The sequence below is a fragment of the Microcebus murinus genome, chromosome 12 (assembly GCF_040939455.1).
Source record: "Microcebus murinus isolate Inina chromosome 12, M.murinus_Inina_mat1.0, whole genome shotgun sequence".
Classification (NCBI taxonomy): Eukaryota; Metazoa; Chordata; class Mammalia; order Primates; family Cheirogaleidae; genus Microcebus; species Microcebus murinus.
In genome coordinates this window covers 89,900,141-89,922,868 of record NC_134115.1, presented here as the reverse complement: position 1 = coordinate 89,922,868, position 22,728 = coordinate 89,900,141, and the positions used below count along the sequence as shown (strand labels likewise).

The window sequence follows — 22,728 nt, the reverse complement described above, 5'->3', positions numbered from 1 at the left end:
ATATCTTTGTTTTAAGAAGACATTCACAAAAATAGGTAAAAGTAAGCATGGGCATACAAAGAGATAGGCATGAAGGATCTGAAACCTTTGCTAATGAGCAAGAGCACTGTCTCCAGTGGTGGTGGACTGTGTGGGCAGCTGTGGAGATCGAGTCCTGCTCCATACAGCTGTTGGTATCATAAATACTTCTGCCGTGATAGAGGATCTTGATTGTTCTCATCTTTTTCTGCTTGTTGCTTCTGGAGGCTTTAAAAAAATTTCATGTTTAAGATAGCAGGCTTCCCATTTTTGAGCTAGTCACACTTGAAAAATATCCTTTGAAATTATCTAAACTTAATTTCTGGCCATTTTGTTTCAGAAATACTAACCTCAGGGGGTCTCTGTTCTCTACACTAAAACTTAATCTATTTGGAAAAATTCCATTTACTCTTTGTAGAAATTGACTGGCCATGGCTCCTGTGAATGATACGGTTGCTATTATCCCAGAACACTATAAAAATGAACTTTGAAACAGTGGGTAGGACCCAAACAGAAAATGATGTATAGCTTGGAAATGGTTTAGTTGAACATTATGCTTTAATATTTTACTGGTCATTGCAGCACGGGTTTCAGAAATACATGTTCAGCTTTTTAAAGTTTTATTTTTGGATTGGAAACTTTCTTGCAAACCAAAATAGATGAATCAAGTGTGTTTGAATCAATGCTAAAATGTCATCCACATCTGCAGAATGAAAATCATTAGCCAGTTATTTGAAATCCAGGTAAAATGAAACCATCTTACTATGAACTTCATCCAGCTTTTTCTCTTCACTGAAGGAAAGAATGCTAAGAATCTTTACAAAAATTCGTTTAACAGGATTACTATTTTATTCCAAAAGTTTTTTGGAAAATACCATAACATATTAATTGAGCTTGGAGAAGCACCCAGCCTGGATTGATCTGAGTATGTCTGAGCATACACTTTAAATACAAACTAATTATTTCTCCAGAATCTGTGCATGAAAATAGATCAGGATTTCTCAAAATCTTATGGCATAATGTCAATTACATTTAAACTACAACCAGAATTTATTGTTGGAAAAGCGAGAGTGGGTAAGGATGCAATAGTCTTATCAAAAAGATTGCAGGCTGACATAGTGGCTCATTCCTGTAATCCTAGCACTCTGGTAGGCTGAGGGCAGGAGGATGGGGTGAGGCCAGGAGTTCAAGACCAGCCTGAGCAAGAGCATGACCAAGACCTTGTCTCTAGTAAAAATAGGAAAAATTAGCCAGGTGTGGTGGCAGGCTTGTAGTCTCAGTTACTTGGGAGGCTGAAGCAGGAGGATCACTTGAGGAATTGGAGGTTGCAATGAGCTATGATGATGCCACTGCACTATAGCTGGGGCAACAGAGCAACTCTGTCTCCAAAAGAAAAAAAAAAGCAATGGAAACTTTTTTACATGTGGCTGGGAGAGCCTCTTAAATTTGTCTTTTGGAAGAGTTATTGGTTCATACTGCTTATTGGTGGCCACATTTTAAAGGTCTATATCTTGGACTGGTGTATGGGGAGAAAAAAAAAACATTCAGAAGGATCTGAGTTCTAATCCCAGCTTTGCCTACAACTAACCAGAAGGCTTTAAATAAGTCAGCCAGCCTCTCCATATAGAAAAACATTTGAACCAGGTGTCCTCTCTGTTGTCTTCCAGCTCCAGAATTATATTATTCCTTTGGGGACTATTATTATAATTCTTAAATCTGTCAACTCATGGAACATATTTCCAAACATGAATTGATTACTAAAGTGCCTTCCACCTCGTGGAGAAGATTGTGCTGAAGGTGGCACACCACGGGCTGTCATCTTCCAGAGAAAGAGCAGAAGGCATTGGAGCCTTAATGTGTTTAGGGTCCCAGTGAACATGAATTGTGCTCTGCTATCTTAGGTGTGAGGGAATTGTAGAAAGCAGAGCTTCCTCAGCACAGGATTCCTTAGCTAGTTAATGAAAGCAAAAGTTCTGTCACGTACCCTCCTGCCTTCATTAGGCCTTGAAACGCAGAGGCCAATGGTCAATCATTATTTACAGTGAAAATCTAGAAAAAGGATATTTCCCAGAGCTGTCAGCAAGCCCTTAGAACCTTCATGAAAATGATGAAAAGTTTGAGTCATGCTAATCAAGCTTACATGCTTTACATGGTTTAATAACAAATAATATGCTATACTGTTTTAGCTTAACAAAGAGAGAAACACTTCAATTAAAGCTGAAAAATAATCAGTATTCCAGGCAGAGAAGAAATACTGTTCTGTGGTTGTGATGTGTATTACTCGTCCCAGAGCCTCCACCCAGACAGCTTGTGTTTCTATTCTCTGAAACAAGTCGCCATTGTTGACTCCTTGCCTGCTGCAGCATAGCAGGCCATTTTAACAGGCATGTGATGGGTTTAAATGTCAAGAGTTTTGCCCCATGGGCAAAACCCTCACTTATTCTGGAGGGTTAAAAATGTTGATAAGCAGGTGTTCAGCCTCCTTGTTTTTGTACTCATTTAGATCGGCAGAGACCTCTCTAATGGCACTTTTCTCTCATTCCCCTGAACTGTGGCAGGAATAATTCCATTCGTAATTAGGCAGGTGTCTAGTTTTAACCCTGAATGCCTCTATAGGCGGTCATTTCCTTTCCTCTCCCAGCAGCCTCTCTATGTTGCTAGCATTCTTCCAGTTGTAAAGTTTTGCCTAATATTTAACCTCAGTGTTCCCTGCTGTCACTGTCTCTTATTATTCTCATCGACCAGGAATAATTGATCTGTCTTCACTCAGCAACTTACCTTTGCATGCTTTAGGAATAACTGTGTCATCCCTCTTATTTTTGTTGTAGACAGATTCTCTCCCTTGTTGTTAAGGCTTTGTACACCTTGTTTTCAAAAGGATTACTGGTTCTGTTCATCTTCTGTACATACCCTCCAATTTATCACCTCTTTATTATTATTCACATTGGTGCTGCAACTGCTTTTGCCAAAATGGAATAATTTTCTCTCATTTTTCATGTAATCCCCCATATTAACACAATTCTAAGCCGTTGACTTTAACACTGATGCATTATTGACTCATGCACAGTGTGATTCACTACAGGCCTCCATGTCAGGACAACAGTGGGATCTGAGCAAGAGAGACTGTCTTTGCTCCATCATTATGCACGAACTAGCTCTTGAACAATCTGCTCTGCCCACTGAAATATTTCATATTTCATGTGTGCACGTGCACACACACTGTACACCCCACTTCACAAGTCATAGCTCAAACTACAGCCTCCATGGGTTAGGTGCATATGGTGATATTTGGAGCACTAAATGGAGTGATTGATTCGACACAACTGAATCTGAATTACAGTTGCATCTGTTAATTGTAGCAGATCTTCTGTTTACAAGAGTGGGTGTCTGAAATTTAAGAAGTTAAGGACCTGGATGCTTATACTCCTGGTTGACATTTAAGTAAATAATTGTTTTTATCCTATTCTAAGATCCTCAAATGAAAGACATACTAGGTATGTGCCCTTTAATTACACATGCTCTCTGAACATCCTACTCAGCTACAGTAAATATTCATTTGTGAACTCTAGTGGGCAGAGTCCTTCCTGTAAATTTCCTTGATTACAAAATTTGTTTCCTGAGATTCTTGTTAAGACACTCAACGTTAGTCCTCTGACTTGGTTGCAATATAGTTCTTTGTAGTTTTTTCAAAAATTTCTAGTAATGGGCCCCCTTAGTGGCAAAGGCAATGTGTTTTAAGTCAGAACTGTACTTGGAATAGTTGTGCCATTATACTGATAGATTTTACTAAAATCCATTAAATATAATAGATCCTAGTTATTCCTAAAGGTTAAGGAATAGGGAGTTCTGATTAATTGAGTTTTCTAGGATAATTATTACTACCATATGTGTCATTCAGAGATGGACAGTCTTTAGTACTGCATAATTGCTGCTTTGTCCATATAGTAAGCCCTTAGGAAACGTATATCAAATTGACTAGAGCTAGAAGGAGGACCCTTGTCCAAAGAAGAGGAAACCTAAGCCAGAGGGCTGGATGACTTGTTCACTGCAGCCCTGTGCCTGAGTAGGAGAGCCAGAGTGAAATCCAGATCTTCCTACAGCAACGTCAGGATTTTCTCAGCTAATGTCCTACATGCTTTAGGTTAAGGTGAGATGGTGGAGAAAGCATTGGCAAAAGGATCCAGTTACTTGGATTTTGTGTCAGAGTTTAATGTACTTATTATCATCACATAATCTAAGTGTATGTACATGTGTGCATTATACTAGGAAAAGTAGTAAGTTCCTTACTATGATGATCCCATTTAGTCTTCAGAACCACCCTCTGAAAGAAGATACTATTATTGTGCTTGTTTCGATGTGAGAGTGGAAGCCCAGTAACTTGCCTGACTTAGTAGAGCTGGGACTTGAACCCAGGCGGTTGGACATCTGATCTCACATCTAAAACTACAGCACTGCCGTCCTGATTTATTAATTGATCCCTTTCAACATGAAAAGAATTCTATACAAAAATTATTTTGAGGGAAGTATCTTCAGTTATAATGTACAGGTCTAAAGATAACAAAAATGTTTTCTATATTCATATGCATGTAAAACTCTTAATAATCTAGATGGGCAAATAATGAAGCCAAAAGGACTTCATGGGGTGAGGTCACCCTGCTGAAATTCTGCTCAGCATGTGAAGTCTCCATCTCCTCGCAAGCCATGTCTGAACAGATTCGTGTCCATTTTCACCAAAGTTGTAAAGACTGGTCACAGGATCAGATGGGAAGGCAGTAATGACTATAAAACCAAGCTTTATGCCTTGCGCCCTTCAAGGACTGTAGTTCATGGGCACATGTGGTGACATGCCTGCAGCTGCCCCTCATCCACTTCAGCACTGCAGTGGAGCTAATCATCTCCCTGATGATGAGAGCATTACGGATAAAACTGGAGAGCAAAGCAGAGTGAGTTCTCACTACCTAAGTCCCCAAGGTGATCCTGTCTCTTGCCTAGTGTCACCAGGACTTATTAAAAACCACTTAATTTGACTCTTATCCTATTGATATTTGAGATTAGTGCAGAGAATCAACACATGTCCAAGAATTTTTAAAAATTGAACTTGATTGAGGTATAATTTACCTAAAATATACTCACTTTGTGTATATTATGTTTACGAACATACAGTTCAGTGAGTTTTGACAAATGCATGCATCTGTGTAAACATCACCCCAAGAAGATAAAATTTATCCCCCTAGAAATTTCTTCATGCCCCTTCCCAGTCACTGACCCCACCTCCCAACCTAGTCCTTACTCCAGGTAGGTTCTAGTCTGCTCTCTGTTACTCTGGATTAGATGTGTCTTTTTGAGACTTCACATACTGTGTACAGAACCAGGTTTTGTGCCGAGGTGCTTTTTTGCTCAACATAGGTTTTTGAGATTCATCCAAGTTGTTCATGAGTTGTTTATTCTTTTTATTATGGAGTAGTCCATTGTATGGATATACCACAATGTGTTTTATCTGTTTACCTGTTTATAGACGGGGTGTGGGTTATTTCTGGTTTGAAGGTAGTAAGAATAAAACTGCTATGAACATTTTTGTACAAGTGTTTGTGTAGGCATAATATTTTATTTTTCTTAGGCAAATACCTAGGACTGGAATTGCTGAATCATGTGTTGTATATGTATATTTACTTTATACGAAACTGCCAAAAGCTTTCCAAAGTGGTCTTGCTGTTTTGTACTTCACCAGCAGCATATTGCAGTACCTACTTGTTCTACATCCTCGCCAACATTTGAGATTGTCAGTCTTTTTTATTTTAGCCATTCTAGTGGATGTGTGGCACATTTTACATTTTCCTTTGACTATTGCTATTCAGCCTCTTTCAGATACTTATTGGCCTTCAGACTGACATGTCCTTGTTAATGAGTTATATGTTCAGGTCTTTTGCCCCCCTTCTAGTCCTAGTCTGTTGACCGGCTTCCCCCCCCCCCCATCATAAATTGGGTGTTGAGGTTGTCATATGACTCTTCTCCTTTATTTTGCATGGTGAGTTACATGAGTTGATTTAAAATTTTTTCTGTGTAAAATACACATGGAATTTTCCATCTTAACCATTTTTAAGTGTATAGTTCAGTGGCATTAAGTATATTTCCATTTATGTGCAATCAATTGCCACTGCCCATCTTCAGAACTCTTCATCTTGCAAAACTGAAACTCTGTACCCATTAAAGTATAACTCCTCATTCTCCCCTCCCTGCTCCTGACAAACCACTATTCTACTTTCTGTCTCTATGAATTTGGTTGTTTTGTTTTGTTTTGTTTTTTTGAGACAGAGTCTCACTTTGTTGCCCAGGCTAGAGTGAGTGCCATGACATCAGCCTAGCTCACAGCAACCTCAAACTCCTGGGCTCAGGCAATCCTGCTGCCTCAGCCTCCCGAGTAGCTGGGACTACAGGCATGTGCCACCATGCCCGGCTAATTTTTTCTATATATATTAGTTGGCCAATTAATTTCTTTCTATTTATAGTAGAGACGGGGTCTTCCTCTTACTCAGGCTGGTTTTGAACTCCTGGCCTTGAACAATCCGCCCGCCTCAGCCTTCCAGAGTGCTAGGATTACAGGCGTGAGCCACCGCACCCAGCTTGTCTCTTATGAATTTGATGATGAATTTGATGATTCTAGGTACCTCCTAAAAGTGAAATTGTACAGTATTTATCTTTCTGTAACTGACTGATTTCACTTAGCAAAATGTTTCCAAGGCTTATCCATGTTACAGCATGTATCAAAATATTTTTCCTTTTGTTTTTGGGTTGTTTTTTTTGTTGTTGTTGTAATTGTTTTTAAAGAAACAAGATCTTGCCTGTTCCCTGGGCTAGAGTGCAGTGTGGCATGATGATAGCTCACTGCAGCCTTGAACTCCTGAGTTCAAACGATCCTCCTGCCTTAGCCTCCCAAGTAGCTGGGACTACAGGCACTGAGCATCACACCTGGCTAAATCTTTTTTCACTATTTTAGAGACAGGGTCTTGCTGTCATATCCAAGCTGAGCTTGAACTCTTGGACTCAAATGACCCTCCTGCCTCAGCCTCCCAAGTAGCCGGGATTACAGGTACAAGCCACTACACCCAGCAGAATTTTCTTCCTTTGTAAGGTTGAAAAATATTCTGTTGTATAGCTAGACCACAATATAGGTTGATTTTTTTGAATGTTAATTCAACTTTGCATTTCTGGAATATACTTGATCATGACGTATTATCTTTTAAATATATTGCTGGATTCTATTTGCTAACATTTTCTTAAGGAAGTTTGTATCTTTGTTCATAAAGAATACGTTCTGTAGTTTTCTTTATTTGCCTTTGTCTAGTTTCAGTATCAGGATAATGCTTGCCCCATTAAATGAATTGAGAAATGTTTTCTTTTCCTCTGTTTTCCATATGATTAATATTATGTCTTCCCTAAATGCTTGATAGAATTAACTGATGAATTCATGTAGGCCTGAAGTTTTTTTCATGGGAAGGTTTTTGATAACAAATTCACTTTTTAAAAAAGAGACGTAAGCTCCCTTAGATTTTTTTTTCTTCTTGTATCAGTTATATGATTTATATCTTTCAAAGACATTTATTTCATTTTTGCATTCAAATTTATTGGCATAAAGTGGTTCATAATATTCTTTTCTTACCCTTTTAATGTCTATAGACTCTCAATGATGTCCCATCATTCATTCCTGATATTAGTAAATTATATCTTCCCTCTTTTCTTTGCCCTTGATCTGTCTAGCTAGTGATTTCTAAATATTATTGATTTTCTTTTTGTAATCTATTTTTGGTTTCAGTGATTTTTCTCTATTTTTACGTGTTTTCTGTTTCATTGATTGACACACATTATTTCCTTCTATGTACCTTAGGTTTAATTTGCTTTTCTTTTTCTAATTTCTTAAAATGGAAGCTTAGATATCTAATCTTTAAATCTTTTTTCTTATATAAGCTTTTTAAAACTACAGATTTTCCTCTAAGCATAGTTTTAGCTGCATCCCACAAATTTTGAATATTCCCATTATCATTCAGCTCAAGACATTTTCCACTTTCCCTTGTGTTTCTTCTTTGACCCATGAGTTATTTAAAAGTATGTTGTTTATACTTGGAGAGGAGGAAAATAAAAAAAATAAATAAATAAAAGTATGTTGTTTAATTTCCAAATATCTACAGACATTTTCAGTTATGTTTTTGTTTTTTTATTTTTAACTTTAGTTTTGGTTGAAGAACATACTCTTTATGATTTTGAGACTTGTTTTAAGATCCAGATTTTGGTCTGTCTTGGTGAATGTTGCATCTACACTTAAAATGGATATATATTCTACTGTTTTGGGGTGTAGAATACTATTGTATGTCATTTAGGTCAATAATGATTTTCTGTCTCCTTGTTCTAACAGTTACAGAGAGAGACGTTTTACTGACTATTTTTAGGAGTGTACACATTTAGGATTGTTATATCTTCTGGATAAATTCGCCCTTCTGACTTTTTTTTTTTTAAATCATTCTTAAAACCTGCCTTGCTTATTAATAATGGGCTTTGTTCCCACTGAAGTTTTCCCCTTTCCCTGGATAGAGGAGTTTCTTTGGCTCTCATGCCACAGGGGAGGAACAGGTAGGTAAGGCTCAGAGAAGCAGTGGTGGCAGTGGTGAGCAGAGTGTCAAATTGATTTCTACTCTGACATAAAATATAGAAGAGTCTGTGCAAGAATTTTAACTCCTGACCTTGAGCAATCCGCCCGCCTCGGCCTCCCAAGAGCTAGGATTACAGGCGTGAGCCACCGCGCCCGGCCCTCGTGCAAGAATTTGAAAGACTGTCATAAGATTTCTCCTGTTGAGTCGTTTATGGTTCAGTGAGGCCACCTTAAACCTGTAGAGGGCGCCCTCTAAGAGTTTGCTCTGGCACAGGTTTTAGCTCTCTTGAAAGTGGCAGCAGGGATTTTGGAGCCACTGGCTCCATGTGGAAAGCCATTTTGTCATCTATCAGGGAGGCCCTCCTCCTACACTCATCTTGCACATTCCCAGACACACGTTCCAGGGCAGTCAGCTCCCAGCGTGATTGATTGATCATCACAGTCCTTGCCTCCTGATGTTGCTGACCTAAACACCTTGGTCACTAGGAGGCTGATCCATTTCTCCTCCTTCAGAATCTCCAAATGTATGCATGAAAGGCTTTTTTTTTTTTTTTTTTAAGGTTTGAAAGCGAAGATTTGTTTAGAATGGAAAAAAAAACCCACAATTTATCGGTAGAAGCAAAACCCTTTTGAAACTAAGCTGTTTAATTACCTGCCTTATTATAAGAGAGAGTTTCTAAACTCATTCATTTGCAAGCCACCTATAGGATTTTTGCTATAACCTTTGTCAGCTGTTCTATTATTTATATAATATTTTTCTTTAAATAAATTAATTTTTAAAGCTTAGCTTGTATGGTACCATGGCCAAGCAGTGATATGGATGAAATCATGGGTTTGTTTGCTAATTATATTAGACATTGTTCTAGGTCCATATATTTTTAAATGAAAAATTTTCATATATCACCTAAAAATCACTTCATATACCACTTGGTGAATATTCGTATCACATTTTGGAAACTGTTAGCCTGAAGAAAATGTGAATTTGACAGTGAACTTGGAAAAGCAAACTAGCACTTGGCAGTTGTCTGAGAAGGAATACTTAGTGCCTGAAATTTGGAGGTGCCAGGACACTTTAAGAAGAATAGGGAAATAAAAGAGGCAACAGAAAGCCAGACTGGCATGCCTGCTTCACAGTGAGGTAGATCCTTTCATTATGATTCTGTTACTCTGTTTAAAGGACATAAATTTTGAAACTAGCCAAATCCACAGTTAAAATACTCCAGGAAAAATTTATTAAATGTTGTTCAATTAAGTAAGGCCCCACCCAGTGCTCTTTATGTGAGATAGTGCTCTTTATGTGAGGTCGTACCCCCACCCAGTGCTCTTTATCCAGGTGTGTGGAGAGACAGTGAACATAAAACTTAGCTGTTACTGCTGTCCTGCAGCTGTTAACAAAGCCTGTGATGTTAGTAGTCATAACTGACGTCTGCCTTCGCCTGGTCTGTGTCCCCCTTATCCTCTGCTGCTGGTTAGTAGGAGGAACCAAACCTTCATTGTTGTAGGATTGGAGTCCTTGGTGTTTGTTTTTGTTGAGTTGTCACAGCCAGTCCTCAGTGACCCTTGACATCATGTTTCTCCTGCCTCGTGAATCCCTGGCCAGTGCCTAGTATTGGCCATCACGAAGGTGGAAGTCAGAGGACAAAAGGACTTGTTGCTGTACTCTCTGTGGCAGCCAGCCTCCTGGGCACAGTGCAGGACGGAGGGGGAGCAAATGCAAGATACCCAACATGATCCTATTCTAGAAGTCAGATCTATTTACTCCAGCCCACTTCCATACTATTAATAAGTTATGTTTCAGGATCATGCCAAATGCGAACCGTCTTCCCGCTCTCCTATCGGCCTTCTTAAGAAAACAAGAAAGAACTTTCCCTATTAACTGAAATGCACTGTGTTAAAAACAAGCAGGAAACCTTAAAGAACATTCCTTGCTTTTATTGCTCATTCTTCAACAGTTTAATGCTGTGATTGACTTATTGAGGCTTTGTATTCCTCTAGCTTCAGACAAAAGGTCATAACCTTTTTATGCAGAAAAAGTTAATATTTGCACACCTAAAAGAAACAGCTAATAATACTATTTGCTTATTTTGTGCTAAGTGCTTTATGTGCTGTATTCTTTAATTCTCATAACGAATATATGAAGAAGGCATCATTGATATCCATATTGTACAGGTAAGAACACCAAAGCTTAAAAGGTTAAAATAACTTGTCCAAGTTGAAGCAGAACAAGAACTTAAGCGTCCAGGTCCCCATGATTCCTAAGTCCACCCTCAGACTCTGTTACGCTGAATACCATTGTCAGGAGTCCACATGCAAGATTCATTTATCAGCTGTCTGTCAAGAGCCTGCTGTGTGCTGGACAGCATGCTGGGGGTTGACAGCAGGGAGCAAGATGGACTGTACTTTCCCCTCATGGGATTCTCACTTCTAGTGGGAAAGGTAAACATTAAAAACGTTAAACAGTTGGTCCTCCAGAAGTATGGGCTAGATTGTGATATGGACTGTGAAGGTAGGTGAAGGATGCTGTGAGTGACGGCACTGGCACAGTTTACATATGCGGGCCTTGGAGAAGGCTTCTCTACTGAAGGTTCTGTTCAGCAGAGCCCTGGAGGGGATTAATTTAGGAAGGAATTATAGGGAAATGAGCCCTGAGGAAGGAAAGATCCCTGAAGCTCTAGCCAAGAAAATGCACCCAGGAATGTCTGGTTTTGTTTTGAGTTACTTTCCTTTTTCATCATCTCGATCCTGCCGTATAACCTAGCGGCCCTGCCTGTGCCAGGGCTGTCAGGAAGGGGAGAGAAGGGGAAGAACTTCATCGTGTTTGTACCCTCTGACCCTCTGTCGGATGACACTTTCTAGTTAGAATTTTCTACTTTTTGTAGAAGAAACAATTACAAAATAAGGTTCTGTCTACTCAGGGATCTTTATTTCTCCTTGATTCAATCTGCTTAAGTCAGTCCAGGTCACCAAATGCTTATTGAGTGTGTGTTATATGCAAAATTATTGTAAGAATTAGAGATAGGTGTCTCCAACTCTCCCCTCAAGGAGTTGATTGTCTGATAAGTAAAGATAAAACTTGAAATTACTATCATACAAACAACACGTTTATCCCAGAAGGGACTTTGCAGTTTCCTGAAATGTGTTGTTCATTTCCAACTATGAGTATACACCTGCTTTAATGTATCGTTATTACTAGACCAAGTTTTGTGTTCAGTGATTGGGATCCTTCTCTCCAGCATTTCTCTTTGTGAAATCTACTTACATTCTCAGGGACATTAAAGAAAAATCAAATAGAAATGAAATCTTGTTCTACACATGTGTAGCAAACTCCATTCCTGGAACCAGTTGCCACATTCGAGCATTGCCGAAAAGTGCCACATCTGAACAAACCAGTCTGCACATGGGAACCAGTCCTCAGCTGTACCTGGGGGTGGGGAGAAAAGCAGTTGGATTTGGGAAAGCATGCATCGGCTGCCCTTGCCAGGTCCCTGGTTGAATGCCAAGAGCCCAGGGGTTGCTTTCTCCTGGTGTGAATTGTGGCATCTAGTGTCATTGCACCAGATCTGACAGAGATGACTGATTTAATAACTGTTGTTAATTGGTGTTGCTGGAAAGCTCAACCTGTTTTGTTGTTTGAGGGTTTTCTTCCCCCCTCTTTTAAACATGTAAGGGCTTGCAAAGGAGGTAGATGTTGAGTGAAATTATAATTCTTTTCCAAGCATAATACATTGCTTAAATGTTTTGGGGGGCACTGGGACCCACGAGATACATGAATACATTCTAGTATGAGAGCAAAGATTTAGAAATTAATTATTGTTACCCCTTTTAGTTATTAATATAAACTAAAATGCAAAGCAAGTATTCACTATTTCACCCCTTCCTGTTGCCTACCAACTTTGCACATTATTTGAAAGTCACAAAAATCAAAAACCCAGCAGGAGAACTTAAGGAAATTTAATTTGGTTGTCCTGTTTCTCTGGAGATACAGCCCCTTTAAGACAAAAGGCTTAAGCCCCATGAGGGCAGAGACCACTTAACCATCACTGCATCACTGGACTCACTTAGACACTGAATGGATATTTACTGAATGACTGGGAAGACAGAAAATCATCAATTGATTTCATTTTGTTACTGTGCTACTAAAAATTTTCTCAGTTGTTTTATGAGAAGTCTGAGGAATGACAAAAATGAAATCTGCTTTTTCCATGGCATCCTCACAGACCTAATAAAAGCACTGTGGTGTGTAACAAAGCCCTGGAATGGGGAATCCAGAGAGGTGGATTCTGGGCTCAGCTCCACCACTCAGCTGTGCCGTCTTGTTGGGCCAGTCACTCAATCTCCTTTTTCTGTCCTTTATGAAATAAGAATTTTACATTTACACTGCTTACTTCCCAGAGTTGGTGAGATATTGAATGAGGGAAAGGGTGCAGAAGTGCTTTGAAAATGGGAACGCAATGCCTGCCCTTTCGCCCACTCTCCTCTAGTGGAAAGGCCATGCTAGCGCCTCGGCTGTCCACTTCTCAGAGGAGGCCTGCTGTGGGCCAGCCGCTTCCCCTGCCTTCTGTCCTTCACGTGTAATATTCCTTGAGCACAGTAATTGTTGAGAATTGTAGGCACTCAATGAATATTAATAGATATCATAGGAATAGTTTATAAGCCATGTATAAGAGGAATTCCATTTTATGCTGGTATTTGCTGTGTGTTCTAGCTCATGGCATACCTATGAACTCACTGGGTTGCTTGACACCCTGTAACAGGAAAAAGGCAGGTTTGTTTATGCGTTTCAGTGTGTACTGGGTCTTTGTGTGTTCTTTCAACTTTTCGAAATGGAGGGATAGCTTTTGTTTGCTTGCCCAGGTGGTTCTCCTAAATTTATTCAGGTAATATAGTCACATGGATCAAAATTCATGAGGTGCTAAGGAGAGAACTGGCTCAAGCTTCCTCCCACTTAAGCTGCCTGGCCACCATCATTCCCAGGAAGCAGCTTTTCCTAACCTTGCCAGCTCTGCCTGCAGAGGTGTTGAGTTTCAATAAAGAAATTTTGAAGTTTTTGAGTGCCTCTCACTGGAAGAGAACAACACAGTAGGTAGGTAGCCAGTTGGGTCAGAGTGGGAAGGGAGTGTGGTGAGAGATGGTGTAGACGTCTAAGCAAGTGCACTTATTTCTGTCAGCATCACATCGAATCTTGCTTTTTGATGTCCAGTTTAGAAAGTACTTTTGATTTTCTTGAGCATATAACCAGAAGTCTTTCACAGCCATAATACAAACATTTTACAAATCCAAGAAATGAGCAAATTTGGCCGAAGTTTCCAATCTCTTTCTTCAGCCTCTTAAGATCGATAGCTGTAGTTTCAGTCAGTCTCGTTCTCATGAAGTAATTAAACAAGCCCCTGTCTGTTTCCACTCACTGTCAAAGGCCTCTCATTCACATCATTGTGGACAAGCGTGGAGGGAAATCTTAAATCATTTTCCGATGATGCAAATGAATCCCTTCTTGATATCTACTGGGCATTACCCTTTCCCAAAAAAGGTGGTTTATTAATATATGCATTCCTAACTTTTACATTTTATATGGGTGGAGAAAATGAACAGCATGTATTTTACACACTGTGTGGTGTAAATGCTATTTAAATCCGGCTCGAACTGCTAAGCATTGCATTAACATTGCTGGGATCACTGGCTGGAGGCCAGATTTGTTGTGTTGGGTTTTTTTTTCTTTAGAGGAGGGGTCAGACTTCAGAGAACTAAGCCATCTGTCCAGTAAATTATTTTAAGGTTTTAATAACAAATAGTTTACAGTGTATTTGAATGTGCAGAGTAGAAAATTAATGTTTTACAAAAGCGGTATCTTTAGAAATGTCTTCCACATTCTGTTTTTGTTATCATTTTGGTATTGTAATCCCAATTTGGTAGCACATATCTTTGTACTAATGTTTTGCAGAATTAATTAGTTCATTAAAAGTAACATTTTAAAACTGGCATGTCAATAATGGTGCACTTCTTCAGAAGGCTTTTGCTTCTAAGAGGCATTGAGCTTCCACTAAAACAGATGCAGGGATTCTGTAGATGCATATTAAGCTGCAAGGCTTTAAAGGATCTCTGCTGCTTTCTTTGAGGTTTGTTTTGTGGTAGCTGTTGTTGGTGACTTTGATGGCTAATGGAATGAACTCTTCAACACCTCAAATATTCATCTGCTAAACAGAACCTTGCGTTTTAGTTGTTTCATAATGGCCTTACTTGGGTTGACGTGGCTTACTTTTAATGTACTGTCTACTCAATCAGCAAATGTTTAAGGCATGCCCAGTGGGTGCCAGGCACTGTGGCAAAGTCCTGGGATTCAGCATCGAAGAAGACAGTCTTACGATCCCATGCAATCCTGTAGGGGAAGTAGACATTAAACCAAGTAATCACTTGAAAAATTGTTCAATGACAAATGGGACAGGAGCAACATAAGAGGTAGAATGGGGTACACTGACTGATTGGGGGGAGTGTCAGGGAAGGCTTCCCTGAGGAAGTATCATTTAAGCCGAAACTCAAAGACTTGAAGCATGAAAAGGAATGACCTGGGCATGGGGGTGGGAAAAGCTGTAAGAAGAATCTTCCAGGCAGAGTGTGTACAGTGTCCAAGGTAGGGTGAGCCTGCTCAGGAACGTGGAATTAGAAGGCCAGATAGGGCTGAACTGTAGCTACAGCTAGACTGAACAATCTCCTTGGCCCTCCTAGGTAAAGTCGCACCACCAAGCTGTGCTTTAAAGGGTGATGCAGAAAGCAGAGAGCTCTTTCCTTATGCAAGCAAGGAGCTTCTATAAAGTGTTGGTGATGTGGCTTTGGAAGACAAAAGGTGGTTACCCACAATCAGATGACCTCTAAGGTCATGGAAGGAGGTGCTTTATTGGAAGGATTAGTTAACAATGAGAAGCAGTCATTTAAAAACAAACACAAAAGATGTGTTGGCAAGAATGTGGAGAAAAGGGAACCTTTGCATGATGTTAGTGTGAATGTAAATTAATACAATCATTATGGAAGATAGTATGAAGGTTCATCAAAAAATTAAAAATAGAGCTACCATATGATCCAGCAATCCTACTACTCGGTATATATCCATAGAAAATGAAATTAGTATGTCAAAGAGATATCTGCACTCCCATGTTTATTGCAGCACTATACATGATAGCCAAGATGTGGAGTCAACCTAAGTGTCCACAGATGGATGAATGGGTAGAGAAAATAGATGTGGCATATGTACACAATGAAAACCAGCCTTAGAAAAGAAGGAAATCCTGTCATTTGCAACAACATGGATGAACCTGGAGGACATTATGTTAAGTGAAATAGTCCAGGGCACAGAAAGATGAATACTTGACAATCTCACTAATATATGCAATCTAAAAAACTTGAGTAGTAGAGAGTAGAATGGTGGTGACTAAGGGCTTGGGGTTGGGGGGGGGCGGTACAAAAATATTGATCAAAGGATACAATATTTCAGTTAGGTAGGAGGAGTAAGTTTAAAAGATCTATTGTACAATGTGTGACTGTAGTTAATAACAATGTATTATATCCATTGTACCTCTTGTACCACTTAAGTTGTGTTCACTTCTAGGGTGCAACAAATGTATATACTTTCTTCCTAAGATGAAATAGCTTTATTGAAAAGTAAAATTTATCATTTAGAAAAGAACAAAAAGAAAACCAAAGACTTCGGTTGCAGAACGGGTCTAGACCAAGAATTCTTTTTTTTTTTTTGAGACAAGAGTCTTACCCTGTTGCCCAACCTAGGGCGCCGTGGCATCAACCTAGCTCACAGCAACCTCAAACTCTTGGGCTCAGGCGATCCTACTGCCTCAGCCTCCCATGTATCTGGGACTATAGGCACACACCACCATGCCCGGCTAATATTTTTTTTCTATGTATTTTAGTTGGCCTATTAATTTCTTTCTATTTTTTTAGTAGAGACAGGGTTTTGCTCTTGCTCAGGCTGGTTTTGAACTCCTGACCTTGAGCGATCCTCCCACCTTGGCCTCCCAGAGTGCTAGGATTACAGGCGTGAGCCATAGACCAAGTATTCTTAACTTGTCCATGAATGGACTTTACAGTCCTATGAACTGTAGAAAATTGTATGTAAAATGTGCAGCCATATGTTTTAATTTTCAGTACCTCAAAGGATCTGCAATGTAAGAAAGATTGAAAACCACTGATGAAAGAAATTGGGAAACCTGATAGTCTTTTATATATTTGCAGAAAGCCTTCTTTAGGTTTTGGAGGAAATATTTATGTCATTTCACAAGGCCAGATGAAGTCGGGCAATTGGGTAGAGATACTGTAAGTGGATCTGAAACAACCTGACCATCAACCCGTAGTACAAGAGGCTGCCTTGTGAGGTGGTGTCACAGAGAATTTATGCAGACTGCCTGTTGGAGATAATGTTAAAGTTCTAGATTGACAGAACATTGGCTGAGAGGACCTTTGAGGTTCTGGGGTTCTTTAATTCTCTGTTAAGGCCATTTAAAGGAGCAGGTTGAGCTACTTGAAGAAAATCAGAAGAGAATAAGGTTTCTAGGGCTCCAGAAACTCACATTAGAAATACGAGAATGGTATGATTGTTTCTGATGCAGTAGAGATTTGGAGGTAGTTGAGACTGAGGCTCAGTCCTAAGGAAGCCATTAGAAACTTCAGGAAGAGTCAGTTGGGTTGCACTGGAAAAACCAGTGGGTTGGAAACCATTGAAGCCTGACTGTAACTAGGGAGCATGATAGGAAAACAGGATTCTCTGGTTGCTTACAACTTAATTTTTTGCTTTAAAATACTATAGTTATGAATCATACCTTGATTTAAACCTGTAATTTCTAGAAGTTTATATTTCTAGCAGAGTTCTTGGACCATTAAGCCAACTCATCGACCAAGTGCTTCAAGGAGGAGAACTAAGCAGCTCTCCATTTTCGAAAGGCTTCTGTAATGTAAATAGGAACAGCAGTCTTTCCAAGTTATTACCCTGTTAACAGGTTGACAGATATGTGCAAATTGTGACTCACTGCTCAATTTGGCACTAAATTAATGTCTTTCCGCGCGGCGTCTGCTCAAGTGTAAACTAGTCACCACTGCTGTGTTACTGCTTGTTTGCCTATATTCCAAAGGTAAAAATTAAAGTAATTTGACTCTGCTGCAGAACAGAGTGTAGCATATGGTGGAAGTGTAGGAGGAGAGCACGCTGTTCCTACCTGTCCTTAGCCCTGCTCTCAGAGCGGGCGCTGCGAGTGCTGCAGAGCTCCACGCAGACACTAGCGGTCCTCGCTGGTTGGGAGGCAGCGTTTTGAGAAGTACTGCCAAAGACCGTCTCCCATACTAACCCCCCCCACCCTTGACAAAAAGAGAGTGTCATTTTTGTCTCCAGATTTTTAATTTGAGCTTCCAAGCTTTCCTTATTTCTGTCAAGTCGCTAGTGTTTGATTGTGTTTCAAAGATTGGGTCTATTTGAAAATGAAGTGTTTTGATTTTTGCTTCTAGAATTTAGACATTGTTTTTTCCGGCTAAAGATGCAGCTGACTTTCTCTCACTTTTTCTTTTTGGCAAATACATAATGTCACCTGTAAAAAAGAAATTTGCATCTCCTTTGTGTTATGCATGTGAATAAAAAACAGTCTTCTTAAAATCTGTTCTTGCTTAATAAAATCTTTAAATTGAGTTTGCTGAGCTTTATCTGAGGTCATGGACTGGGGAAGAAACAACAACAAAAAAACCACCCCAGATCTCTCTACTTTGCTGTGCCAACTGCAGATATTTTTCCTAGAAACTATTTTTCTTCTGCCATTACAAGTAAAAAAATCTTATAAATAAGGGAATCCAGAAATGGCAAGGAGCATTTGTTGTTTGCCCACTTAGAATTTTAGCCCTTACTAAAATTAGCATCAAGTTCAGGTAATTGGCGTGGAATTCTAGCATTCTACACACTGAGCTTGGATTCTGGCTTTTTGTGTGACCTGGGATCAGCATTTAACCTACCCATTCCTTTATTTTCCTAGCCTACTAAAAAGACTAGTTTTACAGAACAGATTTTGAAGACTTCAAGGTGAAAGGTACAAGGGAGAGCAAATTATGATGTTACCTTTGTGCTGAAGTTCTGCATATTCATTTGCTCCCTCCTGTCCAGAACTATGATGGCTATTGATTGAGGATCAGTTCAGAAGACATTGCCTGCCCCTCCCCATTAGCATATACTTAGCAGTGACCTCCAGTCACATAGGACAGTGGATTTTTGCTCCCTGCTGAGTCAGAAGAAACTGGGTTTAAACCACACATACAGATTTAGAAAAGAAGTATGTAAATGTAGACATGTTTCCAGTGACCTCGTGTAAACTTTTGGCATGAAGTTTTTGTCATGTGTCTTCTGCCATTTCCAGAAACATCAGGTAGTAATGAAAAATGAGTTAATTTCCTCTTTTCTTCACTTTTTCACCTCTTTTGTAGCATTTACGCTTAGATCCCAGATTGTGTGTCATGAAGCTGTAAATCTAGAATGAATCTCAGGAGATGATTTGTGGTCAGTCCGTTTCTTAGCCATCTAGGAAAGATTGTTTTCTAAGCCATTAAAAAAAATCAACAAAATGGGGTCTTACCTTTAAGAAATGCCTTTTCTTTCTGAGCAAGTTTGCCGTTTGGTGCCATATCTTCATGGTATGGTCCATTTGAGAGATGGAAGATGCTCTTTGGTACTGAGTTCATAAAAGCTGTTTGTGTATTTGAAGAATATATGAAAGTCTCCCTTGGGTCTTCTTATCCCCAGGAGCAAATAACCACCATCATACCTCCACCCTTCTCACGCATCTCTGCTATGTTTTCTCACTATCGTCATTATTTACCACTGGGCCTTCTGTAGTTTTTCTCCTTCCTTCTTCAACTCAGAAGTTCAAAACTCTATATAACATTCTCTGAGGACGACCAGTAGGATCACTTTCTGACTTTCATAGCTGATATGTTGATGTTCACTTTTTTTTTTTTTTTTTTTTTTTTTTTTTTTTTTTTTGAGACAGAGTCTCGCTTTCTTGCCTAGGCTAGAGTGAGTGCCGTGGCGTCAGCCTAGCTCACAGCAACCTCAAACTCCTGGGCTCAAGCGATCCTGCTGCCTCAGCCTCCCGAGTAGCTGGGACTACAGGCACGAGCCACCATGCCCGGCTGATTTTTATATTATATATATTAGTTGGCCAATTAATTTCTTTCTATTTTTATGGTAGAGACGGGGTCTCGCTCAGGCTGGTTTTGAACTCCTGACCTTGAGCAATCCGCCCGCCTCGGCCTCCCAGAGTGCTAGGATTACAGGCGTGAGCCACCGCGCCCGGCCGATGTTCACTTTTTAACAAATGGCATTATGTTGTCTGCTGTCTCTCATGAGCCCCAGAAATTCAAACCAAAATCTTTTCTTATTGTGAACAGAGAACTAATCTTCCTCTTCCCCCAAGAGAGTATACCTTTTATATGTCCCGGACATAATAGACGTGTAATTTAATTTGTCATATCCAATGGATATGAAATCCAGTGCAGAATCTTTAATAGATAGTTTTGCATCTCAGCTATTATATTATACATCTCTTTCATGTCCAGTGTGATTGGATGGTGAGCACAAATACTTGTATGATTTAATTCTCAAAGGACCTAAGCCAGACTGGCTCTGTTTTGCATGGGCTGATGTCTTCATGATGAGCCTCCACTGCAGAGAAGAATTCATCCTGATAGTGAGCATTTTTGCAGAATAGGCACATGGTGTATGTGGTAGAAGTACTAATAAAAGCACATATAATTTTTGAGTCCTTTATATGTGCCAGATCCCATGCTAAGTGCTTAATGTCAATGATCTCAATTATTATTAAACCTGGAGAGACATAGATTTCATTTGGTCTAGAAGAACAGAGGACCCCCTTTTGATGGGATATCTCCAAGGAAAAAATGGAGCTGATAGCTCACCCGATAACTTTGTAGTGAGAGAAGTTTTAGAGTCAGGTAGAGAGTTTAGGAATAAAACTGTAATAGGTACATAGAAAATTAATCAAAGGAAAATCAAGGCAAAGCAGAAATCCAAGAAAATAGGAAGCTGTATAAGTAAAAGTATTCACGGGCCACTGTGTGGCTCAGCTATTAAAAATATATGCAGAGATTTTAGAATATAAACAGAATACTGACTTAAGCAAAAATTGTAATATCCTTTGAGTAAGAGTCCAACCAGGAAAACAGGAATGATGCCAGGTATTTAAAGCAGAAAGAATTTAATCTAGGGAATTGGTTATTCAGGTGACTGAAATGAGAAGCCAAACAGAAGTCAATGAGACAGCCCAGAGGTGAGGACCTGCAGCCAGTCCTGGACTGGAAGGATGAGGGAGGAGGCTGTGTTGTTACAGCCAGTGGCCGGCCAGAAAGGTGACAGGGCTCAATCCTGACCTCCTACAGCAGAAAGTTAATAGGTCATGCCTTGAAATGAGAAGTCAAAAGCTGGCATTAAAAACACATGGTTTAGGCCGGGCGCAGTGGCTCACGCCTATAATCCTAGCTCTCTGGGAGGCCGAGGCGGGCAGATTGCTCAAGGTCAGGAGTTCAAAACCAGCCTGAGCAAGACCCCGTCTCTACTATAAATAGAAAGAAATTAATTGGCAAACTGATATATATACAAAAAATTAGCCGGGCATGGTGGCACATGCCTGTAGTCCCAGCTACTCGGGAGGCTGAGGCAGTAGGATCGCTTGAGCCCAGGAGTTTGAGGTTGCTGTGACAACAAAGCGAGACTCTGTCTCAAAAAAAACCACATGGTTTAGAAATACGGAGTAAATACCAAAAGAAATCACCAAAAAATGTTGGCTCTAGGAGGCCAAGAGGAGGAACAGGGGAATACTGTTTTTTTGTAGAAAGCCTTATAATCCTATATGCCCTCTTAAAAATGTATTATAATGATAAAAACTTAATTGTGAAGTCTTTAGTATACTGCAAATTTTTAGTTCTTTGATTGAGGCTGTAGTTCATACATGTGTATTTTTCCCCCACTTAGATATGTTGATGATGTGATCAGCCGCATTGACAGGATGTTTCCTGAAATGTCCATCCACTTATCCAGACCCAATGGAACATCAGCAATGCTCCTGGTAAGATCTACTTGACCTATTTGTAGGGATGTGTGGGAGAAAAATTGACTTCAAAATTAACTCTCTACTCCTGTGTTGTAGAATCTGTAGAATGGAGATTAAATCCCAATTCTATGGTAAATAATGCATTTTCTTTACTGGCATTCTGTAGGTTAAAAATTCTGTATCCTAAAACCTTGCTATTGAACAGACTCATGTAAGAGTTCACCAGAAAAGAAAGATACTGTAAGACCATTTCACCTTAAGTCAGTTCATGGTGCAAACATCTCATTGTTTTGGTGAATCCATTTTGTATGTACACGAGGCAATAGTGATGCTCAACTATTGGATCCTGCTAAAGAAAACACTCTCTTAAAACAGAACCTAGTTCTGTGGAAATTATTTACAAAATCTACTATGTATTTGAAGAAAGTGTTCTGAGGCCTCCTTACCTACAACTTATGATTTTGTTGATTCTGATTTTGGTTTGCTCTGAACAAATTAGTCTCATAATTAATGTTTGTATTTGCATGACTTCACCAAAGATAGGTGTGTTTTGGAAATACAATGGGACAGAAACCCTAGATATTGTTAGTTCAAAAGACATAGAGGCCTCAGCAATAAGAAGCTTTTCTAATGGCCTGTGGATAATATGCACTTGAGGAACATTTCCCTGAACACAGATTTTGACGAACCACCACCTTTTATAGAAAGCAGAGTTTATTGAATAAGAGTGATGGTTTGATGGGTATCTGGAAGGTAAGATTTGGGACTGAGTGTTTTTCACATCTAGTCAGTTGCTGCTGCTTTGGGACCTAGTGTGAGCTCCTCATATTTTAACATTTTGCTTGTGTAAAAGCTTATAAATAGCCAGTCACCCAGGATGGGTTACTATTCACTCAAGCCATTCATCTTAAGAGAACAGGCTTATTCTGAGTGCATATGTGTTTTTCTCTTAAGATGTGGGCTTGTTAA

The 22,728-nt window shown here is 39.6% G+C and overlaps 1 protein-coding gene across 1 annotated transcript in view; it reads left to right on the top strand.

Moving 5' to 3' along the window:
- The window catches only part of MED27 (mediator complex subunit 27), a 202,054-nt gene that overhangs the window by 115,266 nt on the left and 64,060 nt on the right, over positions 1-22,728 (top strand). Inside the window, exon 4 of the mRNA XM_012744084.2 lies at positions 21,681-21,774. Within this exon, the coding sequence (XP_012599538.1) occupies positions 21,681-21,774 (94 nt within the window). The remainder of the gene's footprint in view (positions 1-21,680; positions 21,775-22,728) is intronic.